The sequence below is a fragment of the Nesoenas mayeri genome (genome assembly GCF_963082525.1).
Source record: "Nesoenas mayeri genome assembly, chromosome: 4".
Classification (NCBI taxonomy): domain Eukaryota; kingdom Metazoa; phylum Chordata; class Aves; order Columbiformes; family Columbidae; genus Nesoenas; species Nesoenas mayeri.
This window is the reverse complement of record NC_137540.1, coordinates 74,634,996-74,660,206: the sequence shown is the minus strand read 5'-3', so window position 1 is coordinate 74,660,206 and position 25,211 is coordinate 74,634,996. Positions and strand designations below refer to the sequence as shown.

The window sequence follows — 25,211 nt, the reverse complement described above, 5'->3', positions numbered from 1 at the left end:
CTCAGTTTTTCTGTTGCCTGCGTGTATGTAGTTGGGAGCTCAGCATTGATAAATGTAGGGTCTGAGTTTAAAGAATAGGGCTTATCTGCATTTAAATTATGTTGTGATATATAAGGGAATGAAGGATTGGGGCAGAATGTACCCGGAATCATTGACTCTTGTTTCACACAGAATCATAGAATCAACTGGGTTGGAAAAGCCCTCAGAGATCATCGAGTCCAACCCTCGGTCCAACTCCAGCCCATTGACTAGATCATGGCACTAAGTGCCATGGCCAATCTCAGTTTACAAACCTCCAGGGCCGGTGAGTCCAGCACCTCCCTGGGCAGCCATTCCAATGCCTGACCACTCTCTCTGCACAGAATTGCTTTCTCATCTCCAGCCTCAATTTCCCCTGGCAGAGTTTCTTTGTCTCTCCTCCTAAATCTCTTGTCTTCGTTCCCATTTTATTCTCTCTGGTCCTTTCCTCTGGAGAACCGGAGCGTTTCCATCCGCCCTTGCCGGGTGTTTGGATCCAGCGTGATCTCCAAGGCTTGTTTCTGGCTCTTCCTCTGTAAGACGGAAACCTCAGCTCTCCCCAACAAGGCCAGAGCACCCGTAATTATCCCTCAGGACACGCCGAGCTCACAAACACGTTTTACTTTTCCTCAGAGCCATTAATGTGGCCCAGAGCTGCGATTATCAAACAGGTGGCCTCGCAGGCAGCGCCAGCGGCGATGTGGAGCTCCCCGGGCTGATGGCTGGAGCTGGGTGACGGGGTGGCTGTAGGTGGGGATGTAGGTTTAGGCCCGAGGCCTAGATGGCTCAGCCCAGCCTGTGCCCCCACCGTGGGGGCGGTGCAGGCCCAAGGGCACAGGCCTGACACGGAGGGGGCCCAGGGGCCACAGATCCGCCCCACAGCGAGGGGGTGATGGAGGCTTCGCTATCTGCATATGCAAATCGTATGCAAAGCAGCCCCGGCCCGACCAGTCCTACTGCGGTCTTCCTGCAGCCCCGTCTGCGTTGCTATGGTTACCCGCCCTGTCGATCAGCCGGCCTTCGCCCGCCCCGACCGGGCGGCCGCCTCACGCCATTGGACAGCTGCCGTGTCATTCTCTTGTTGAAGGAAAGCCATAGGCCGACGCTGCCGCATATCGGCCCGCCCTGACGGGCGCCTTAATCCCCGCCCCGTACCGAGCTGGCGCGTTGATTGGGCAGCCACCCTTGTCACTACCCGCGGCCGAGCGGTGAGGGCGGGCCTAGCGTCCCGCTGCCGTGCAATCCCCGCCTCCCATTGGCGAACTCGCCTGTCGCTCCGTGCGGAGGAAGGCGCGGATTGGAGGCGCCTAATCCCACCTTCCCGCCGGGGACGGGGGCGCGCGCGGGGGGCCGTGTGGCGCAGGCGCGCTGGGGGCGGCTGCTGCGGCGGCGGCGGCTGTGAGGAGCGCGGCGCGGCGGGGCGGGCGGCCCATGGGGCCGGGCCGCGCTGCGGATGGAGCCGCTGCGCAACGGCGGCGCCACGGAGGAGAAGTCACGGCGGCGCGGCGCGGCGGGGGCGGACGCCGGGCCCCCGCGGCGGCGGAGCAGCAGCAGCGGAGGCGGCGGTGGCGGCGGCTGCTCCTCCTCGGCGGGCGTTGACAGCGCGGCCGGGCCGCAGCCCCGCGAACGGGGCGGCTCCGTGAGCCGGCAGCGCCGGGACTCGGTCCGCAAGAACCGCCCGCGTGAGTGCGGCGGGGGGGGGAGCGGGGGCTGCGGCGGGGGCGGGGCTTGGGCGATGTGGGTGGAGCCTAGCGGATGGGGCGTGGTTTATGGTAATGAGTGGGCGGTGCTGCGGATGGAGGGGCGTGCCCAGGGGATGGGCGGGGCTTGGGGAGAGGGGCTTCTCAATGGGGCGAGGGGTGTTGGGACACGGGGGCACGGTGGGATGAGGACGTAGGGGCACGGTGAGATGGGGATGTAGGGGCACGGTGAGATGGGGACGTAGGGACACGGTGAGATGGGGATGTAGGGACACAGTGGGATGGGGACGTAGGGACACGGTGAGATGGGGATGTAGGGACACAGTGGGATGGGGACGTAGGGACACGGTGAGATGGGGATGTAGGGACACAGTGGGATGGGGACGTAGGGACATGGTGAGATGGGAACACAGGGACACGAGATGGGGATGTAGGGACACGGTGAGATGGGGACGTAGGGGCACGGTGAGATGGGGATGTAGGGACACAGTGGGATGGGGACGTAGGGACATGGGATGGGGATGTAGGGACACAGATGGGAACACAGGGACACGAGATGCGGACGTAGGGACACGGTGAGATGGGAACACAGGGACACGAGATGGGGATGTAGGGACACGGTGAGATGGGAACACAGGGACACGAGATGGGGATGTAGGGACACGGTGAGATGGGAATGTAGGGACATGGTGAGATGGGTATGTAGGGACATGGTGAGATGGGGATGTAGGGACACGGTGAGATGGGGACGTAGGGACACGGTGAGATGGGAACACAGGGACACGAGATGGGGATGTAGGGACATGGTGAGATGGGGACGTAGGGACATGGTGAGATGGGGACGTAGGGACACGGTGAGATGGGAACACAGGGACACGAGATGGGGACGTAGGGACACGGTGAGATGGGGACGTAGGGGCACGGTGAGATGGGAACACAGGGACATGAGATGGGGATGTAGGGACACGGTGAGATGGGGATGTAGGGAAACGGTGAGATGGGGACGTAGGGACACGGTGAGATGGGGACGTAGGGACACGGTGAGATGGCGATGTAGGGACACGGTGAGATGGGAACACAGGGACACGAGATGGGGACGTAGGGGCACGGTGAGATGGGGACGTAGGGACACGGTGAGATGGGGATGTAGGGACACGGTGAGATGGGGACGTAGGGACACGGTGAGGTGGGGTCGTAGGGACACGGTGAGATGGAAACGTAGGGACACGGTGAGATGGAAACGTAGGGACACGGTGAGATGGGGACGTAGGGACACGGTGAGATGGGGACGTAGGGACACGGTGAGATGGGGACGTAGGGGCACGGTGAGATGGGAACACAGGGACATGAGATGGGGATGTAGGGACACGGTGAGATGGGGATGTAGGGAAACGGTGAGATGGGGACGTAGGGACACGGTGAGATGGGGACGTAGGGACACGGTGAGATGGCGATGTAGGGACACGGTGAGATGGGAACACAGGGACACGAGATGGGGACGTAGGGGCACGGTGAGATGGGGACGTAGGGACACGGTGAGATGGGGATGTAGGGACACGGTGAGATGGGGACGTAGGGACACGGTGAGGTGGGGTCGTAGGGACACGGTGAGATGGAAACGTAGGGACACGGTGAGATGGAAACGTAGGGACACGGTGAGATGGGGACGTAGGGACACGGTGAGATGGGGACATAGGGACACAGTGAGATGGGGACGTAGGGACACGGTGAGATGGGAACACAGGGACACGGGATGGGGATGTAGGGACACGGTGAGATGGCGATGTAGGGACACGGTGAGATGGCGATGTAGGGATACGGTGAGATGGGAACACAGGGACACGGTGAGATGGGGATGTAGGGACATGGTGAGATGGGAACGTAGGGACACGGTGAGATGGGGACGTAGGGACACGGTGAGATGGGGACGTAGGGACACGGTGAGATGGGGACGTAGGGACGTAGACGTAGGGACACGGTGAGATGGGGACGTAGGGACACGGTGGGATGGGAACACAGGGACATGGTGGGATTGGGACACAGGAGCACAGTGGGATGGTGACATGGTAGGACAAGGACACAGTGACACTGGGCCATGGGCTCGGTGGAGGGTGGGATGGGCTGAGCTGCTCTGGGACATGGAGGTGGCACCTGGTGGGGTTGGGGCTGAGGTGCCCAAATCAGGGACCTGGGACTGGAGGGGGACTGGGAAGGTCACTGGTGGGGACAGAGCGTGGGGAAAAGGTGACAGAAGGACAGACAGAGATGCTGGGGGGGGCGAAGGCTGCGTGGCCGTGCTGGAAGAAAAGCACCAGAGAGCAAAGAGAAAGGTGTAAATCTGGGGAGGGGAGAAGCCCACGGGTTTGGTAGGGACAGGGCACAGATTGAACCGAGCTTTGGAAGGTAAAAAACACCCCCTAAGGCTGGTTTTAAACGCCATGTCAGAAATGGTGTGTGGAATTAAGTGCAAAATGGATGGCAGCCTTCATTTTGGGAGCTGCTGTGCAGGTGCTGGGGACGTCACCTCAGCCACGTTGGACGTGGAGCTGCGCGGTTGTTCCTTGTGCCACGGTCCTTCCTCTTGGGAGGAATTTGCCGTATCCTGAATAGCGGCCACGTAGTTCCCCGTTACCTGCACGGCTATTAAAGGCTATTAAATTAATCCAGGAATCAAAATCATCCTGCTTGTTGTAGCGAGACTCCATCTGTTGGCTGGCGATGGCATGATGTTATTGTTATGCTATTAATGTGAAGTTTTAAATACTGTTCTTTCCCTTTTTATTGATTGCTGGGAAAAAAGAAGCTGCTTTTTACATTAAGCTTGAAAAATAGGACTGATATATCAAAAGACATTCAGAGACTTGAACTGGATGCTGCTTGTGTTACTGTTTTCAGGCAAGTGCTAATACAGCGTCAGGCTGTGCTGACCTGGGTTCCTTCTCATTTCCAGCTTGTGCTGGATTACAGGAGCGATCCTGCACCAGGAGATGATTGTAAAGTTAATTTTAAATAACTGAGGTGATTGAGGGGTTTTCTGCTTACCCGAGATTTAGTAGGATAAAAGCGGAATTTATTAGAGGGATGTAACGGCACTAGCAGCGATTTAGGTGCAGCAAAACCAACTTTATATGTGAATATCCACTTTTGTGGCCGTCGTCGTAAGGAAATCACAGCAAAACCCACCAGCGGGACGTGTGGGGTTGTTAATTAGAAGTGTGCATGTTAATAGGTTGCAGCCAGCAATCTCTAGTATGAAAATTAGGGTGGAATTGGGTCTGTTGGGTGATGATACTTTTCCGCTTTGCCTGGGGGCAGTTTCAGTGTCTCCTATGGAAAACCGAGATTGATATTGGGCGTTGAGGTCGCTGTTTGGTGCGATGAAGTCCAGTGCAGAGGCTGGCGTGGCATCCTGGTGGGAACACGGTTGTTCTGGGGGTTTCAGAGCCGGGTTTGGATCCACCTGGATCCCAGCCTGGCTTTCCTAAACGATCCCCCTGATAATTGGAAGGGAAACGCGCTCGAGCGAGTCCATCCCTTAACAGGGACAAGGTCTGATGTCGGCGCAGATTAACGTCTTGAAGTTAAAACGCTCGGTCCCACCTTAAGAATCAAGCAAGCCTGAAGAAGAGCAAACCCGCTTAATGAGCATCTGATCAAAAATGTCCTAATTGAGCTCCCGCTCAGCTGCTGCCGGGAGGTTCCATTGAGCGCCGTGACCTTGAGGCCCTGGCAGATGAGCCTTGTTTTCTTAGGAATGAAAGGATTTCAGCAGGCTGCCCTTGAAGCTTGTGATCTCCCTTCCTCTGGAGCTGTAACGCAGGGGAGATCCAAGACCGAAGGGAATTAAATGGGATTTATCTGCAATAACCTGATGCGAGCTCCACGCCTTGGTGCACCTCAGGCTCTTAAATATTGCGCTTTGTAGGAATTAAAGAGCTTTATTGCAGGTTTTCGGTAAAAGGAGGAGAAGGCGAGGATTTGAGGATTGTCCATGAAAATGTCGTGGAGCGGAGATGTGTTGGAGTCCCGAGCTGCTTTGGAGGATTATGTTGGTGGAGTGCGAACGGGAGCTCGACAAGATTATTAGTAATAATGGTAACACCAAAAAAGCTTTATCAGAGGCAATACAGAATTCCTTCCTGCTAATGAATTTTCAGAACCGTTATTGAAATCTATACTTCAAAACTGGACTGGAAACACCCCGGAATAGTCAAGATGATATTCACGTTATGGTTATTTGAATGGAACTGTAGGATACCGAGCGCTCGCTGTGTGTTGGGTTGAGTGCCAGGTATAAAACTCGTGATGACCAAGGGGATATTTTGTTATAATTAATCTTCCTCCTGATAAGAGAAATAGGTCAGCTATCCAGTTCATCCCCTTCTGCTCTCTCTGCTCCTTCCCCATTATTTCCTCGGCAGAGATAAGTTGAAGTTATTTCCTTAAAAAAAGCTGGTTTTGATGCTTTTGCGTGACATTGTCCAGGGCGTTTTACTGCTTTAAAAAGGGGAGGGGTTGCATGAAGTGGGTTTGTATTGTGGGGTGCTCATGAATTCCAGAAGAAAGGCTGTAGTTAAAATATCAAGAAGAGCATCCTGCGAATAGTTTCTCTATATTTACCCTTGTGCGGTTTAAAAAGAAACATGTCCCCATCTATTCACCTGTTTCTTGTCAAGTTTTAGTATCTCCTATCAGAATCATGCATGGATATAACGTGCAAATCGCTTTAAATTCTCCATACAGATAGTATGCAATTAGAGGTACAAATAAAACACTCCTTGGGCAGCTTCTTTGCAGTATGAAATTCAAGCTTTGATTTGTATTTTTAAATACCTTTTTATGTTTCGGAATTGGGTGTGAAACGTGAATTTCAAGCAAAGCCTATTTGTAGAGATGAGAGGATATGTAGAATTAGTGTCGCTTTATATTAAATGCTGATTAATATTTTTTCTTTCCTGGTTGTAAAATTTCCATAGTGGTGTAACACTATGAAAATATAACATTGAATATTTTAGAGAAAGCGTAGAGATGCTGCCAAATGCTCAACTGAATCATCAGTCTTGATCTAATTGTTTTAACTTCTGGTATAATTGGCTCATAATTTAAGGATCAATCTGAAAAACGACTTGAGCCGCTTGTCATATGAAGAAAAATCCACCACGGGGATTTTGAATTATATCTTCTCTTTCATCTTGACGCTTCCAGCTTTCAAAATCAGTCTGTTGAGGGGGTTTTTATTTATATAGCATCCAGTTTTATAAAGTGATTTACATAACATATACAGGCATTGTATTTTTCTTGCCCTGGTCTGACCCTGAGGGGGATTTGAAGATGGTGATTTAGTGATAGCCCCAAGCCCTGAACTTTGTTTGCAGAAACGTTTGTGTTTGTTGTTGCTTATCCATAGAAGAAAGCTTATCTTTAAGGCTGTATGTAAATTGTGTGGATGAAAATGTATGTGTAGAGCTACTTCTGGAAAGTGTGGGTGTTAAGGGAAGACAATCCTTGGTCAGGCCAAAAGATGAAGAGTTCTTCTTGGAGGAAAATTCTCTTTCCGGATGCTTTATAACTGCTGTGGCAGCGGGTGTGCTAGGGGACAAAATGAAAGTGGCCTCAAGTTGCGCCAGGGGAGGTTGAGGTTGGATGTGGGGACCAATTTCTTCCCCAAAGGGCTGTGGGGCATTGGAACAGGCTGCCCAGGGCAGTGCTGGAGTCACCATCCCTGGAGGGTTGGACAGACGGACATGAGGTTCTCAGGACATGGGGTGGGTTAATGGTTGGACTCAATCTTGAGGGTCTTTTCCAACCAAAATGATTCTGTGACTCTGAAAATAAGGCTCATGGTTAGCGTAGGGGAAAGGGACCTGGGGGTCCTGGGGGCAGCACGGTGACCATAAGCCAGCACTGGGCCCTTGTGGCCAGGAAGCCAATGGTACCTGGGGTGGGTTAGAAGGGGGTGGTCAGTAGGTCAGAGAGGTTCTCCTGCCCCTCTTCTCTGCCCTGGGGAGACCACACCTGGAATCTTGTGTCCAATTGTGGCCCCTCAGTTCCAGCAGGACAGGGAACTGCTGGAGAGAGTCCAGCACAGCCACCAAGATGCTGAAGGGAGTGGAGCATCTCCCGTGTGAGGAAAGGCTGAGGGAGCTGGGGCTCTGGAGCTGGACAAGAGGAGAACAAGGGGTGACTCATTCCTGGGGATCAATATGGAAAGGGGGAGTGTCAGGAGGATGGAGCCAGGCTCTTCTGGTGACAACCAATGGTAGGACAAGGGGTAATGGGTACAAATTGGAACACAGGAGGTTCCACTTAAATAGGAGAAGAAACTTGTTCCCAATGAGGGTGGCAGAGCCTGGCCCAGGCTGCCCAGGGGGTTGTGGAGTCTCCTTCTGTGCAGACATTCCAACCCGCCTGGACACCTTCCTGTGTAACCTCATCTGGGTGTTCCTGCTCCATGGGGGGATTGCACTGGATGAGCTTTCCAGGGCCCTTCCAACCCCTGACATTCTGGGATTCTGTGGTTGTTTCCCTGATCTGCTGAGCGGTGCCACAATTTTCCCAGTTCCTCACATCACCCTCTTTGTACCCCTGCTTCTTTTCACTCCGAATACCATCACATTTATTTCTTTGAGAAGAGGATTTCTTGCCTTTTTGGTAAATGTCCAAACAATCAGAGAGACATAAAACTCTTCTTGGAGGATGCTGGGCAGGAGGAGACCCCAGAGGTTCACCCCACAATGTTCCTCCTGTGTTCTCGTTCTCCCCGTCGTTCTTTGCCACATCGTTCTCTACATCATTTGTGTGCCACAGCCCTTTCCTGGACAAATGGGTTTATAGGGGATGTTTTGTCCATGCCCCACATTACTGGAGTGCTCTGCATGGATTTTACTGCATAGAAAATCCCTTAGGGTATGGTAAAGAAATACTTAATATTGAGCTAGCATGCTTCTTCTTCGGATTCCTAACCTGTGCCTGGGATGTATATACTGAGAGATCCATAATTAAGAATCATTTGGTTTAAGTTAATTACCTTAATGGGCGATCTGTTAGAATTTGTCCCTGGTGACTGAAGGTACAGCTGAGCTGTTGGCAGATGGAGAACGATGCTGCTTGGTGTGGAGCTTTTCTGGGTCTGCGGGGATAGCTGAGGCTTGTTGGGGATTGGATGCTCTTTTTGGGGCCAGCTGGGGCTTAGTGGGGCTAGTAAAAACCAAAATGAGAGTGAGGACTAGTAAAGTCTGATCCTAACCTGGGTACGGTTCACACCAGGCTCTGCAGGTGTTGTTGCTGTTTCCTTATTAGCCAGTGGGTACCTGGTGTGTTTAACCCCATGCCTGATGTTCTGAGAGTTCAGTGGCAGCTGTAACAACACCTGAATAAGGTAAATTTATAGATATTAAAAAACTGAAGGTCTTGAGGGGACTGAGAATCAGAGAATCACTTGGGTTGGAAAGACCCTCAGGATCCTTGAGTCCAACTATTCCCCACCCCTGGCACTGCCCCATGTCCTGAGAACCTCATGTCCGTCTGTCCAACCCTCCAGGGATGGTGACTCCAGCCTGGGCAGCCTGTTCCAATGCCCCACAGCCCTTTGGGGAAGAAATTGTTCCCACATCCAACCTCAACCTCCCCTGGCGCAACTTGAGGCCGTTTCCTCTGCTCCTGGCGCTTGTTCCTGGGGAGCAGAGCCCGACCCCCCTGGCTCCAAGCTCCTTTCAGGCAGTTCAGAGATCAGAAGGTCTCCCCTCAGCTCCTGTTCTCCAGCTGAACCCCCCAGGTCCCTCAGCCGCTCCATCACACTTGTGCTCCAGCCCCTCACCAGCTCCGTTCCCTTCTCTCAACTCGCTCCAGCACCTCAAGGCCTTTCTTGGCGTGAGGGGCCCAAAACCGCCCCCAGGACTGGCGGTTTGGCCTCCCCAGGTCCCCGCACAGGGAATGAGCTGGGATGGAGTTTCTGAGGAGCTGCTCTCTTTTGTGCTGATAAGGACCAAGTTGGTGATTCTCATGCCCTAAAATCTGGAAGGTTTGTGTCCCTGAGTTTGCTCTGTGACCTTCACAACCAGCTTTAACATGAACCAGTGTTACCTTCTGAGCAAATGCTTGTGCTGCCAGCTGAGTGTCTCCTCAGGAGCAGAAGCCCCTTTAGCTTGTGATGAAGCAGCTTGTGTGGCATTTTCAGCTCCATGGCTTAATTTTTAGACGTTTTTCTGCTGCTGATGGACATCTCCAAGATCCCCCTCTCTGCTCTCTCCCTGTTTCTGCCCTTACGTATCCTCACAAAGTGATGTCGCATAGGGTTTCTGGAACCAGTTCCTTGGTCAGAGCAGAGATGTTGAAGCTTTTAAGAGGGAGAAATGGGTGAAGAGGGTTGTCCAGGTGACCACGACACCGGAGGGAACTTGGCTGAGGAACGTGGGGAAGCTGCTTGTTCTTCCTTTCCTTGCGCAGAGCTCGCTCGGTTGCCCGCGGTTTATTGAGTATCAAAAAGCCCAGTGCATGTGGGGAAACTGGTTTTAGTGCTGGTGTGTAAACAGAAGGTGATTCCAGTGCCAGTCCCAGCAGCAGGAGCCGCTGGTTTGGCTGCTTGTTCACCTGTGCTTGGTGGTATTTTTATCACTTCCCTCAACAGCGGCACATGATCCATGTTCAAAGCCTTTTTCTGCGGTAATTCATTGAGTACTCGTGGGCTTTGATTAAAGAAAGACAAAATACTTTAAATACTTTGGGGGGCGTCCTATTCTGCCATTAACACGGGGACCGCTGACTTACAGACGTATGTACATTATTGGAAACGGTTTTAATATCGTACCAGGTGAACTCGTGTATGGGATTTTTAGCTTAAGGTGTTGGTTTGAACACGTGGGTCGCAGAGTCATAGAATAGTTTGGGTCGGAAGGGACTTTCAGTTCTGAATTCTGGGTTACAGAATGAGGAGTTTTCATGAAAAACCTTTTTATTGGCATGAAAAAACTCCTTGAATCGCTCCCGCGTTCTTTCTCCCTTGGACTGCCATTCAACTTCATTTCTCTTGGTCGTGAATGGTTTAATCCCGCTGCCGTAAGCCGTAACATGTGGCTGCATTTGCTCTGGAGCCCGTGGATCTCGTTAGCTCAAGCCTATCCTGTAGCTCATTAATAGTAATATTAATCTGTTCCAGTTCTCGGCATTAATCACAGGATCCATCTGATCGGGGTTTTCTCTTGATCTTTTCCAAGCAGCTCATTATCTAATACAGCTGTAAATGTTGCTGGGCCTGACACTAATGCATATTTTGTACCACAGGGGAATTTGACTAATAAAATAATCCAATTAGACATTTGTTTTTGTCTCCCTGGGGCATCTCAGATTACTCGTCTACCTCAGTTATGCGTTGTAATTAGGTAATGTTTGTACATCCCTTTGATGTAAAAGCACCAGCCTTGTCCTCGGCTCCGCCTTTGGATCGGAACTTTATAAAAGAAAGAAAGCGCAGGGGATGGAGCGGGTGTCACGGTGCTGTCAGAGCCACGATGGGGTGTCTCCAGTGCCATGTGGGGATGTGAGGGCTTTGAGGACTGAAAATCAAAGGCTGAGAGCTCCAGAACATGATATATCACAGAAACAGAACCACAGAATGTCAGGGGTTGGAAGGGCCCTGGAAAGCTCATCCAGTGCAATCCCCCCATGGAGCAGGAACACCCAGATGAGGTTACACAGGAAGGTGTCCAGGCGGGTTGGAATGTCTGCACAGAAGGAGACTCCACAACCCCCTGGGCAGCCTGGGCCAGGCTCTGCCACCCTCACCGGGAACAAGTTTCTTCTCAAATTTAAGTGGAACCTCCCATGTTCCAGTTTGCATTGCCCCTTGTCCTGTCATTGGTTGTCACCCAGAAGAGCCTGGCTCCATCCTCCTGACACTCACCCTTTATATATCTGTAAACATGAATGAGTCCCCCCTCAGTGTCCTCTTGTCCAGCTCCAGAGCCCCAGCTCCCTCAGCCTTTCCTCACACGGGAGATGCTCCACTCCCTGCAGCATCTTGGTGGCTGCGCTGGACTCTCTGCAGCAGTTCCCTGTCCTGCTGGAACTGAGGGGCCACAGCTGGACACAAGATTCCAGGTGTGGTCTCCCCAGGGCAGAGCAGAGGGGCAGGAGAACCTCTCTGACCTACTGACCACCCCCTTCTAACCCACCCCAGGTACCATTGGCTTCCTGGCCACAAGGGCCCAGTGCTGGCTCATGGTCACCCTGCTGTCCCCAGGACCCCCAGGTCCCTTTCCCCTACGCTGCTCTCTAATAGGTCATTCCCCAACTTACACTGGAACCTGGGGTTGTTCCTGCCCAGATTCAAGACTCTACACTTGCCCTTGTTCTATTTCATTAAATTTCTCCCCGCCCAACTCTCCATCCTGTCCAGGTCTCTGATGGCAGCACAGCTTCCAGTGTCACCACTGCTCCCAGCTTGGTGTCACCAGCAAACTTGCTGACAGTCACTCTATTCCCTCATCCAAATCATTGATGAATATATTGAATAACACCGGCCCCAGCACTGCCCCCTGAGGCACTGCACTGGATACAGGCCTCAACTGGACTCTGCCCATTGACCACGACTCTCTGGCTTCTTCCCTTCAGCCAGTTCACAGTCACCTCACTACCCGCTCATCTAGACCACACTCCCTCAGTTTAGCAGCAAAACAGGGGTCGAGTCCACGCACAGAGAAGTCTCAGCCACGCTTGTGAAATACAGACCACACTTGTGACGTTTTTCCTCTAAGTTTTCCACTTTAGAAACCAAACATGCCTTCGTTTTGGAGTCCCTAGAGAACTGCGCGAATTAATTCAGTTGATAAGTATTTTGTTGGCGGTACAACAGTAACATACCCTATTTCTTCCTTTTCTTTAGTCTTTCCTTGGTTCGGCTTGGACATCGGAGGGACCTTGGTCAAGCTCGTTTATTTCGAACCCAAGGACATCACCGCTGAAGAGGAGGAGGAAGAAGTGGAAAACCTCAAAAGCATCCGCAAGTACCTGACGTCCAACGTGGCCTACGGCTCCACGGGCATTCGGGATGTGCACCTCGAGCTAAAGGACCTTACCCTGTGTGGACGCAAAGGCAATCTGCACTTTATACGCTTTCCTACTCATGACATGCCCGCTTTTATTCAAATGGGAAGCGAAAAACACTTTTCAAGCCTCCATACTACCTTATGTGCCACGGGAGGTGGAGCGTACAAATTTGAGCAGGACTTTCGCACAGTATGCAATTTTTGGCTTCTATACCGTTGGGGATATATAAATCTTTCTCTGCAGGCTCTTCAAGCTTCTTTAAATCTCGGTTTTGGAAGGGTGTACCTAACTCTAATTAAACTGGGTTCGGGGAGCATGGGGAGCCAAGTTCACATCTCCAAATTCTTCCCTGAAAATGCATGTGACATCCCTGTAACTGTAAAATTACTCGCTAACTCCCATGGCTTGTGCTCTTACATGGATTTCTCTGTGTAATTAATCTCTGATGATGCTGATCTCAGTCAGTCTTTTTTCCCTTTGCTGTCTTTCACACGCTTAATATTTGCTTTATTATTCCTTTGCTTGTGTGGTTTTGTTTCTAAAACGCCTGTGAGTGAGCTGCTTTGGTGGTAAATTAACTGAAAGGAGGTTGGCGTTTGGGATTTGACATCGTCCTGTGGCTTCATTGTAAGTTTGGTTCTTGTTCGTAGGTGAAAAACGTGTGCGACAAAGACTTTGTTTAACCAGGGCTTGAAAAAACGCACCAAGTGAAGAAGCGTTTTGTGCAGTCGCCGCAGTGACGTGAGGGGAAAACATTTTTATGGGGTTATTTTGGTTGGAGATCTTTAAGGTCGTTGAGTCCAACCATAACCCACCCCTGGCACTGCCCCATGTCCTGAGAACCTCATGTCCGTCTGTCCAGCCCTCCAGGGATGGTGACTCCAGCACTGCCCTGGGCAGCCTGTTCCAATGCCCCACAGCCCTTTGGGGAAGAAATTGTTCCCCACATCCAACCTCAACCTCCCCTGGCGCAACTTGAGGCCGTTTCCTCTGCTCCTGGCGCTTGTTCTGGGGAGCAGAGCCCGACCCCCCTGGCTCCAAGCTCATCACCATCACTTCCCCTGTTCTTTTGGGGTTGGTTTTGTTCTGTGTGGTTTTATTTCAATCCCTTTCAATCCCTTCTCATTTTTCTTTGCTTTTCCTGCTAACACTCAGAGCCAGGACCCAGACCAGGCCCTTGGAAGCTGATGGGACTCTCTTGGTGTCCATCCGTGGATCCAGTTGTTTGTTTCCCCCCATTTCCCACCTGGACCAGTGTCACTAGATGTCCATGTGGAGAAAGCCGGAGCCCTCTTGCGATCACAGCGAGCAACGGCTGAATTTATCCAGCAGCGAATGCATTTCTCTAACCCTGAGCATAAAACCTTCAGATCCTTTGCTACTTGTTGAATATTCTTCTTTTTTCCTACCAGATGAGTGACCTTGAGCTTTGTAAGCTCGATGAACTCGATTGCCTTATTAAAGGAGTTTTGTACATCGATTCGGTCGGATTCAACGGGCATTCCGAGTGCTACTATTTCGAGAACCCGACGGATGCCGAACGGTGTCGGAAGCTCCCGTTCAACCTGGAGAACCCGTATCCTCTCCTCCTGGTGAACATCGGCTCGGGGGTCAGCATTCTGGCCGTGTATTCCAAAGAAAACTACAAGCGGGTCACGGGCACCAGGTGAGCGCTGCAAGGGCACCAATTGAGTTTAATTTAGAGTAAATAGTGACATTTTCAGGGAACAAGCTGCAGTAAAGGTGGTGAGTTGAGTAACCGAGCTCCTGCTCTTCCCTTTTCGCTGCCAAGAGAGAGAATCTGAATTTCACCCCTTAGTCTCTTTACTGCGACCAGTCTCTTTAAAAAGTTATTTTTCAGTTGCCCTGCTGTAGGAATTAGTGGTTTATTTGCCATCAGAGAGCTCCCGTAATTTCAGATTGACCCAAATACAATGATTCCATTCACAAGCGTTGACTTTGCAGGAGAGATTTGCCTCAGGACTTTGGAAATTTCCCTTATTTTGGTGGCAGGGATGCGATTCTCCAGTAATTTTCCAACTGTGTTATGGTTGGACTTGATGATCCTGAGGGTCAGTTCCAACCAGAATTATTCTATGATTCTATGACTTCTTTTGCCTCGCAAACCCAAAGAGCTCTGTGGCTTTGAGCTTCCCTAGAACACAAGAGCTATGGGGAGAGGCTGAGGGAGCTGGGCTTGTTTAGTCTGGAGAAGAGGAGGCTCAGAGCTGAGCTCAGCACTCTCTAGAACTACCTGAAGGGCAGTTCCAGCCAGGTGGGGATTGGGCTCTTCTCCCAGGCATCAGCAATAGGACAAGGGGCCAGGGGAAATTGAGGCTGGAGATTAGAAAGCAATTCTGTGCAGAGAGTGGTCAGGCATTGGAATGGCTGCCCAGGGAGGTGCTGGACTCACCGGCCCTGGAGGTTTTTAAACTGAGATTGGCCATGGCACTTAGTGCCATGATCTAGTCAATGGGCTGGAGTTGGACCAAGGGTTGGACTTGATGGTCTCTGAGGGCTTTTCCAACCCAGTCCATTCTGTGATTCTGTGAATGTAGCAATAATAATAGTAATAATAATAATAACAATAACCCCACACTCTCATTATATACACCCTTATTGGCGTGTGTGCTCACTAAAGTGAACAGGACATCATTTTTTCCCCTTAATACATCAGGTATCCCCCAGGACTAATATTTATTCTAAGATTGACTTCTCCAAGCACTGGGAAGAAGGTGGATATTGTAAATATAGAAAATGAATCTGTTATTTAGGACGATGCTCTCTGCAGAAGGCTGTGAAGGCCTGGGATGCCTTTATTTGAAAGCAACAGATTTCAAGAAAACTGCTGCTCATCCAACATTGTCCTCACCAAAAAGAGAAGGAACGGGGCAACTCACCGAGATTTCACCGCAACGAGCCGTTTCCTGTCTCTTTAGAAGCAAAGCGGGTGACTTTGGTTTCTCTTTACATTGCAGCCTGGGAGGGGGAACGTTTTTTGGGCTCTGCTGCCTCCTGACCGGCTGCTCCACGTTTGAGGAGGCGCTGGAGATGGCGTCGCACGGGGACAGCACCAAAGTGGACAAGCTGGTGCGGGACATTTACGGCGGGGACTACGAGCGGTTTGGGTTGCCCGGTTGGGCTGTGGCCTCCAGGTAAGGACTGAGTTTTTTAATTGATATTTTCATTTGCGATCGCGCGAGGGTGAAAAACTAGATTTACACATCTTGGGAGAGCAACTGCTTCTGTTGTTGTGTTTGAATAGATCTGAATTACTGAGAGCAACGCTTTTTGCAGTTAGAAATCAACACTTTGGTTAAATAAGCAATTCCTGTTTTCTCCTGGGATTCTGATGGACTTTTAACCCCCAAATTGTCTTTTCCAGCTTTGGGAACATGATGAGCAAGGAGAAGCGGGACTCTGTCAGCAAAGAGGACCTGGCCAAGGCCACTTTAATCACCATCACCAACAACATCGGCTCCATAGCGCGGATGTGCGCGCTCAACGAGGTATCACGGGGAAACCTCTTTCACATACGGTTCCTGCGCCGGGTTGACGCATTTCTCGCTCAGGTCCCACCGTTTCCACCACCGTTGCTGGTTATCTTTGTGCTTTCAGCTTCTTTACAGTGCTGCCTTGTTGCGTTCATGTCAAGCAGCATTGTACAGGGCTATGAAAGAGCAGAGACGAGCGCTCCGCTCCCTCCGCAGCCTCTTCCACTGGGGCTAAGCCAACGTGCGCTAATTACCTTAATTTACTGCTGAAATTAGGCAAGGCCTTCTGAACAGGTCTACCCGCAATCCATCTGCTGAGTCCTCGCTGAATGCAAAAAGGATGCTCTGTAATTAGGGGAAAGTGTTAACGAACGTGGGGATGGAAGGCAAATCCACAGGATGCAAGTGAAGGGGCAGAAAGGACTTAATCCTGACTCTGTGGAATGAGGAGGAACCGAAATGAGATCAAAAGCTTCAGAGCACATCGCTTGGCTCAGAACAATTTTGGGATTGAAAAGTGTGGCTTGGAAGTCTGATATAAATCAAAAATATCACGACTTGGTTGGTCTTTTCAGAATTGTGTTGGTTTTGTGTTCCTATATATTTTTATTTGTCTTACATTAACAGTAGAGAACTATTCAGCTTATTTAATGATGAGTTAAAGGCCGGAGTTGTGGGGAGAGGAGACGGCACTTGGTGATCAGTGTTTCTAGGCAGTATAAGGATCATCAGTGCAAACAGAGAATTGAATTCAGCCTTAACGCTCCATTGTGGTTTTTTTCCTTAATACTCGCAGAACATCAATCGCGTGGTGTTCGTTGGCAACTTCCTTCGGATCAACACGATCTCCATGAGGCTTCTGGCGTACGCTTTGGACTACTGGTCGAAGGGGCAGTTAAAAGCACTTTTCTTGGAACACGAGGTGAAATGTTTAATTTATTATGTCACGGTATCACAGTATCACAGTATGTTTGGGATTGGAAGGGACCTCAAAAGATCATTCAGTCCAATCCCCCTGCTGGAGCAGGAACGCCTGGGTGAGGTCGCACAGGAACATGTCCAGGTGGGTTTTGAATGTCTGCAGAGAAGGAGACTCCACAAGCCCCCTGGGCAGCCTGTTCCAGGCTTTGCCACCCTTACTGAGAAGAAGTTTTTTCTCAAATTTAAGTAGAACCTCTTGTGTTCCAGCTTGATCCCATTACCCCTTGTCCTATCATTGTTTGCCACCGAGAAGAGCCTGGCTCCATCCTCATGGCACTCACCCTTTATATATTTATAAACATTAATAAGGTCCCCCCTTAGTCTCCTCTTCTCCAGACTAAAGAGATGCAGCTCCCTCAGCCTTTCCTCATAAGGGAGATGCTCCACTCCCTTAATCATCTTCGTTGCCCTACGCTGGACTCTCTCCAGCAGTTCCCTGTCCTGCTGGAACTGAGAGACCACAACTGGACACAATATTCCAGATGTGGTCTCCCCGGGGCAGAGTAGAGGGGCAGGAGAACGTCTCTCGATCTACTAACCACCCCCCTTGTAATACACCCCAGGTCCCATTGGCTTCCTGGCCACAAGGGCCCAGTGCTGGCTCACGGTCATCCTGTTGTCCACCAGGATCCCCAGGTCCCTTTCCCCTATGCTGCTCTCTAATATGTAATTTCCCAACCTATACTGGAACCTGGGGTTGTTCCTGCCCGGATGCAGGACTCTACACTTGTTAAATTTCAGTAGGTTATTATATTATATTTCATTATGTCCCATGTTGAGATTCAAACCCTTTGTGAAACAGCCGCGTGGAGCCTGTAGCTGTTGACACACAGCAGGTTGCTATAGTGGGTCACTGTATTATTACATAGGGTCGCAAAAACACGTATATTTTTCCAGTAATTAATAATAGAATTGTTTCCTACCAAACTGTAAGGGTGTAGATGATTCTGTGGAGCTCTGCTTTCCCACCTTACAGTTGTTACAATCTATTTTGTAATGTACCTACTTAGAGTTATTTCCTCGCACCAAGTTGTTAAAATTACAATGTATGCGTAATATTCTTGTTTTCCTCTCAGTTGTGTGCCTTTATTTTAATATTTAATATATTCCTCTCTGCTCCTCAGGGTTATTTCGGTGCCGTCGGTGCTCTGCTGGAACTCCTGGATTCAGCCTGAGTCCCTATAGATTCTATATGTTGGACGTATGGAGTTGGGGCGCTTCCCCGGTCACCAAACCCACGTTTCGCTTCAAACCATCCTGTTTAATTGCAGGTGACCCGATGGGAACGGGCAGGGCCTGTCGTGTTTCTATGTGTAAACAGTTCAAACCGATCTTCAATTCCGACGCGGGGCAGCGACGCTTTATTCCCCTCGGCGCTATTTCTTCGCTACGTCATTCACATAATTAGGGGTGAAAGGTAAAGCCCAAATCCCGCGCTGGCTCTGATTTCAACCACACGATGCTTTGGGGCTGCCGTGGGGCCCGAGTGTCCATCAACCCTTTTGATCTACAAGCAAGTCTGAAGATGAAATAGTATTTCTTTTCCTGTTTGTTGTGTTTTTCTCTCTGTTGTTAAACTTGGCTGCATATAATTATACCAAAGAGATGTTTTTTTTCACTTGGGATCTCTGTAGTGTTTTATTTCTATGTGTAGTAACTGTAAAACTAGTAGTTGTTGGGGGAAACCTTCCCGTACGTGTCCTGTCCTCTGTATTCTCTGCGTGCCATCTCCAAGCTGCTGTGGTTTACAACCTCAAAAGATCTGAGGCTGTGGATGGGTTCAGAATCTGAACGTTCCTTCCCCATGTCTCTGCTTTGAGCGGCTCCTGCAGAAATCCGTCCCAGGCTTGGGTCTCCTGAACGGGGCCATCGAAGTGACTGTCACCCTCACTCCAGCACAGCTCTTTAGGCCCGGTTTAAATCGGATTGTTCAGCTCGCTGATCCAGTGCAGGTTTTACACCTGCTGGCAGTGCTGGGTTGTCCTGGTTTGGTTTTTTTGCTGTTGCATGTCAGTAAATCGCTTCAGTCTTTACCCACTCACATGCAAGGTTCCCCACAGCTCCTTGTGTAGCACCTGCCTCTCTTTTGTGCCCAAAAAGGGGATAAACCACGAGTTCAGAAGGGATGCTCTAGCTAGTTGAGATCCTGTGGGATATTTCTCTTCCAGCGCTGCTGGGTGAGTGTTGTGGATTGTGGTACTTTTAGAGGGAAGGGGTTTGAGCAGGATAACAGTTGTGGGGTGGTTTGGGTTGAAGGGACCTTCACAACTCCCCCAGTTTCCCCCCTGCCATGAGCAGGGACATCTTCACCAGCTCAGGTTGCTCAGAGCCCCGTCTAGCCTGGCCTGGGATGTCTCCAGGGATGGTTCATCCACCACTTCTTTCTGCCCAACCTGTTCGGGATCTGTTGTATCGGAGACCTCAAATATTATTCATTTCTCGTGAAATCGCACAAAAGATCCCCCAAGTGTACTAAAAACACCACTTCTCAATCACTGGTTGTAGGTTTCTAGACTTAACTCCTTCTCCACCATATAAAATATTAACACATGGCATATAACCAGCTGCCGTTCCAGCTGTGTCTCCCACCCTCCATCAAAACTCACCCTGGTTTGACTCCTGGAACACAAACAGAAAAACACACGTTGGCTTTTAAAGATGTCCTTGTGCCCAGGCCTGGCTTAGCTCCTCACCGCCATACTTAAGCACGTGTGGGCTGATCGGGTTTAGTTAGTCCCGGGGGTTTTATGCAGATGACGTTGGGTTGGTGAAACCTTTTTCCTGTGGATTTTGAGGAGATCCTGCATGGTCTGATGGCCAACACCAAAGTCCCCACTGTATTGTGTGTAATTTTTGGCAATTTTTTAATTCTTGTAATAAAATATTACAGTTATTTTTACATACGTGAAACTCACGTTTGCATCGTGTGTTGTTCTTCTACAACAAAGGGATGAATGATCTGAAGAGACACCAAGGACACGCCGGTGAAATGAGGGTGAACGAGTCCTTGCAATTGCTTCTTAGAAGCTTATTACAAGTAACTCTCCGCAATCCTCAATTACTTTTCACTCCCTGCACGTTGTGGTCTTTGAAAAATCACATTGCAAAGCATGTTAATGGAGACCAAAAAATAAATAGTAAGAATGTCAATATTTGCCTGTTGCTGGTAGTGAGGATCCCTCCTTGATGCTCGACTCCCCAGCGCTGTAATGTTAAGCAGGTCACTTAAACCAGGCTTAACTAAAACCTGAGTGTGGGGCTGCGCTGCTGAGAAGATAGGTTTCTGCACAATAGGATCAGGTTGTATCACGATCTGGCATTGGGATGTCCAGCCAGGGTGTTTCTGTGTTATTTGGGGGCAAAAATCCAGCTTTTGGGTTTGACAAAAGATGACGTGGTCGGCAGGTGCTCATCGGTGCTTCGGAGGCCTCTTGGCCTTTCATGTATGGATGCTGTGGGTTGGGTTGGAAGCGACGCATCTCTCCGGAGCCGTGGGGTAGAAGCAACAAAAACCATCATGTTTTGTGCGCTTTGGTGCTAAATCCAGACTGCGCTGGGCTGGACCTTCTGCTGCTCTGTCCCACCAGCAGGACACGACCGTGACCATGATGGAAGGCAGCAAGAAGGTGGTTCCTTGAGTTGTCTTTTGAAGAACATCTCCAGGTGGGACCTGGGGACACTCAGCACTAGAGGGCAGCAGCCCCCAGTGTTGAGCACACAGGGGACAGCGGGACAGGTGGACAGCAGGACAGGGGGACAGCAGGACAGGGCAAGGTGGCAGCTTTGCTTCCTCCACCCCACGTTCCTACAGCCCCAGATCAGCCCATTTTCCAACCTTCCCCCCATCAAAAAAGAGGCCAGAGCAGCACCGGGGTCCCAGCCCCGCTGGGGACACCCCAGGGTGACACAGGGCTGAGCAACAAGGGACAATCCTATTGCTTATGGTGTAACCCCCCCGGCAAACACACCCCCAACTTCCAAAACCTGCTTTTATTTACATTTCAAGTCAAATCACATGCAAACCGTGTTGTTGCTGTTGTGTTTTTTTTTCTCTTTCCTCGTTTTTCCTTAAGAATAGTGTGATTAGCAAAAAAGACGCATTATTAGGATTTTAAAATAGCAATTAAATATACAAAAATATAGCTTACAAAAAAAATAAACCAACCAAACGAAAAAAAAAGAAGAAGGGAAAAAAAACAGCGAATGTTTTAAAAAATATTCTGCTGCAGAATTCGTAGTGTATAAACACGTCTATGAGGCTCCACGCTCCATAAACAGTCTTGGGAGTCGCAGGGTATTTACAGGATGGGGGGACGACACCCAGATCGTGCCCGTCGGGGGCACCAATGGCCCCGCTGAGGTAGCCCATGGGGGCAGCCATCCCTGGGGAGGGTTTGGGGTAACCAAAGCCCCGGGGACCCCACACCACAGTCACCGTGATGTCCCTTGGTGGGGTGACAGTGGCTTCCCCCGCCCCGGTGAGCCCTTTTGGAGGAGCAGTGGGTGCCAACGGGGCACCCCATTCTCCAGGTGGGGGTTGTGAAAAGGTAAAGCCATTAAAATAATGGCAAAGAGAAAGAGCTGTGATGTTCCAGGTCCCACCCCCCCGCATTTTGGGCAGCGATTGGTGACGGTGGCGGGGGGCAGCGGGGCAGGGGAGCGTACCGGGAGGTCAGGGGGACGTCGCAGTGTCACAGGAGGTGGCGGGTGCTGCCGGGTGGCTCCTTCGTGCCCCACGCTGCGTCCTGGCCGAGGATGCGCTGCAAGAAGGACGTTGTGTTGTCACCGAGTCCCCTCCAACCCCCGAGCGCCCGCACCCCAGTGCAGCTCCGCAGGGGCAGGTTTTTGGGGCGCGGGGCTCTTTTGCTTCAACCAGCGGGGATGTGTCCCCCCCTTAAAGTGCTGTGTCCTCGCCCGTCCCCCCGTGCTGGTGCCGTAGTGCTTTGGTTGTCCCCGAGTCCCCGGGGCGGGTGGCGGGGCAGTCCGGGGGGACGGTTGAGCTATACGATGTTTTCGGCACCGGGAAGGGGACCCTGAGGGGGGCCGGGGTCCTGCTTGCTGTGCAGCTGCGCCAGCTGCAGCACCGGCATGTTGCAGAGGGGACAGACTTTCCGCACCTCCAGCCACTTGATGAGGCACCTGGGGGGGCAAACACAGACATGGGGGGGTCATTGCAGTGATGCTGCAAGAAAAATAACCCTGGTTTGGTTTCCTGGACACCTCGTGGGGGATAAACCACCCTATAGGGACCATCTGCAAGCTCTGAGTCCTTGTCACCCTCCCCAGAGTGCTGATGCTGTGGGATTTTTAATTCCCCATTTCGGTGCCTTTACATTTTAAGACTTTTTTTTGGTGGGTGTGTATATATAGACAGATTTTTGTGTACATATATATATATATATATTTTATATATATATATGTATTTTATATATATATATAAAAGATATATTTATAAAACAGATAAATAAATGTCTACACATACACCAAAATATATAAAACACGTACGCACACAAAAAAGGTGTAGATGAATATACGCATTTTATAAATATATAACCTACAAAATATATATATATATACACATGATGTATGTGTATATATCATGCATATTAAAGTGTTCTACATTTCTATAAAATATATACACATAAAATGTATATAAATACATTTTCCAAGGGCAACTTATGCATTGCCACAGGACGACCTGCAAGTCAAACCGCGTCTCCCAGACATTGACATTGAACATCAACAGCATCGGGGCTGTGAGCGCTTCCCTGGGGAGCCTGTTCCAGCGGTTCTATGTATTTTATAAAGATATATCAATACTATATATGTAGATATATCGCTATACACACACGCAAATGTATAGATGAATTTTGGACTATGTAAATCTACATATCTCGAAATGAAGGGGGTTTTGCCAAGGTCATGCCAGGACCTTTGCTGCTCAAATTCACTCAATAAAGGGGATTTTGCTGCAATTCCCTGGAACTGGGGTGGAAGGGAAGCCCAGCGAGGTGCAGGGGAACCCACAAACACCCCACTCGGGACAGGATGGGGTCCCCTGTCCCCAAACTCACTTTCTGTGGAAGGCATGTTTGCAAGGACAGATCCCCAGCTCGTCCTTGGGCTTGAACTCCTCCAAGCACACGGCGCAGATCTGAAAGACAAGGGAGAAGGCGGTCAGCAAAAATAAAACCAAACAAAACCAAAACTTCCCCAAAGCGATGATTTGAGGCAGCTGCCCGCTCCTCCCTGGCGCTCGCCTCCCCCTGCCTTTGGTTGGGGAGAAAAAGGGCAATTTGGCTTCTTATGCAGGTGAGGATACGCTGGGGGTGGGGACAGCAAACTCTTTTGCTAGAAACCCCGTTTTCACAGTTCCAGAATCATTTTGGTTGGAAAAGACCCTCAAGATGATTGAGTCCAACTGTTTCCCCACCCCTGGCACTGCCCCATGTCCTGAGAACCTCATGTCCGTCTGTCCAGCCCTCCAGGGATGGTGACTCCAGCACTGCCCTGGGCAGCCTGTTCCAATGCCCCACAGCCCTTTGGGGAAGAAATTGTTCCCACATCCAACCTCAACCTCCCTGGCGCAACTTGAGGCCGTTTCCTCTGCTCCTGGTGCTTGTTCCTGGGGAGCAGAGCCCGACCCCCCTGGCTCCAAGCTCCTTTCAGGCAGTTTTAGAAGTTTCAACCAAGATGCTGCTTTTTTTTCAGCCCCCCCCCCGGTGCTGTAGAAGAAACATTTGGGAGGTTTCTGCATCCCAGAGGGGTGAAATCCCCACTAAATCCTTCCCAGACATTGCCAAACATGCTCTTCTCCCCTCAGGCAAGAGATCCAGCCAAAATCTCCTTCCCCCACATTTTTCCTGACCCGTTTTGGATATTCTCGAGGGATCTGGGATATTCCTGGCTGTTTTCTTCCCTGACCCCCCTAGCCTGGGAGTCTCCGACAGTCCGTCGATTCTTTCTGGCCACCCAAAGCTCATCAGAGACTTCTTGATGGAGCTGGCGGAGCTGCTGGTGTCAGCCCCTGAGGAACACACACATCTGGAGCCCCGGGAAAGCCAGGGAGAGGAAAATCCAACCCAAAATCACGAGGCTGCAGAGCTCAGCGGGGACTTTCCCCGCAAGCCCTGGCAGCCGCCCCGGGATGTTGCAAAATCCTCCCCATCGTGCTTACTGTAAATATCAAAATCTAAATGCCCAAAAAGGGATGTTTTGGAGGGAGATGGAGCAAAATCCTTCCAGCTTTTCCCAGATTTCAGGGAAGAGCTCGACCTGCTCTATCCCTGTATGGCGGGAGAGTCGGGAACAGCGGTCACAGAGGGTTATGAGGGTTATCGCTGCTGTTCCCGGCTCTGGCAAACTCCCAAATCCTCCCTGCAATGAGCTTCTCACTCTGGGAAGTGGTTTTAAATCAGTGTGTCTGCAAAAAATCCCACTGTGAGTTAATTTAATGTGAGCAGATCAGAAATAGGGACCTCCCTCCATCACCCTCCTGCCCTTTGGATTAAGCCTGTTGGCTGCAGAGGGTGAAACGTGGGATGGGTTCTTGTTCTGCTTGGGAATTAAAAAATAGATAGCAGCTTATAACCAAATGGAGCTGGTATTTAATAGAGCAGTGGACTTGGGATGCGGGTGGGAATTTTTGTTGTCATTAGGGGAAATAAATCCATCAGAAATCAACTTTGGTGGAAAAAAATGGGGTTGGAAATAGGGACACGGCCCCAAAACAGCCTGGAAACCTGCAGGGAACAGCTAGTGGGTTTGAAAGGGCAAAGGGCAGGTAGGCAGAGTGGATCAGGGTAACGTCGTTAGTCTGAGCCACCTTTCTGCCTCCTCTTAACTCGTTAACACAGAGGGACCCTGTGAGGAGCCGCTTCTGTGCCCACATTGCAGGGATGGAATGGACACTGGTGTAATTCCCCCTGAAAACGTACATTTAAAGTCATGGGCGCTTTGAGTTACCTCTGCCACG

The 25,211-nt window shown here is 50.6% G+C and overlaps 2 protein-coding genes across 6 annotated transcripts in view; one reads left to right on the top strand and one right to left on the bottom strand.

Annotated features, from left to right (window-relative positions):
- Nucleotides 1-1,265: 1,265 nt before the first annotated feature.
- On the top strand, nucleotides 1,266-19,106 carry PANK2 (pantothenate kinase 2). The gene is made up of 7 exons (XM_080343617.1): nucleotides 1,266-1,700; nucleotides 12,598-12,950; nucleotides 14,174-14,427; nucleotides 15,740-15,916; nucleotides 16,147-16,270; nucleotides 17,052-17,177; nucleotides 18,361-19,106. The coding sequence occupies exons 1-7, from the start codon at nucleotides 1,472-1,474 to the stop codon at nucleotides 18,409-18,411; spliced, it is 1,314 nt and encodes a 437-aa protein (XP_080199743.1). The 5' UTR covers nucleotides 1,266-1,471; the 3' UTR covers nucleotides 18,412-19,106.
- Nucleotides 19,107-21,217: 2,111 nt separating this feature from the next.
- The window catches only part of RNF24 (ring finger protein 24), a 30,464-nt gene continuing 26,470 nt past the window's right edge, over nucleotides 21,218-25,211 (bottom strand). For 3 of the 5 annotated variants that reach the window (XM_080343466.1, XM_080343464.1, XM_080343465.1), the window contains 2 exons: nucleotides 23,311-23,390; nucleotides 21,218-22,375 (listed from right to left, as the gene is read on the bottom strand). In XM_080343466.1, the coding sequence (XP_080199592.1) occupies nucleotides 22,237-22,375; nucleotides 23,311-23,390 (219 nt within the window). In that variant the 3' untranslated portion in view covers nucleotides 21,218-22,236. The remainder of the gene's footprint in view (nucleotides 22,376-23,310; nucleotides 23,391-25,211) is intronic. The other 2 variants (XM_080343468.1, XM_080343467.1) reach the window with 2 other exon arrangements.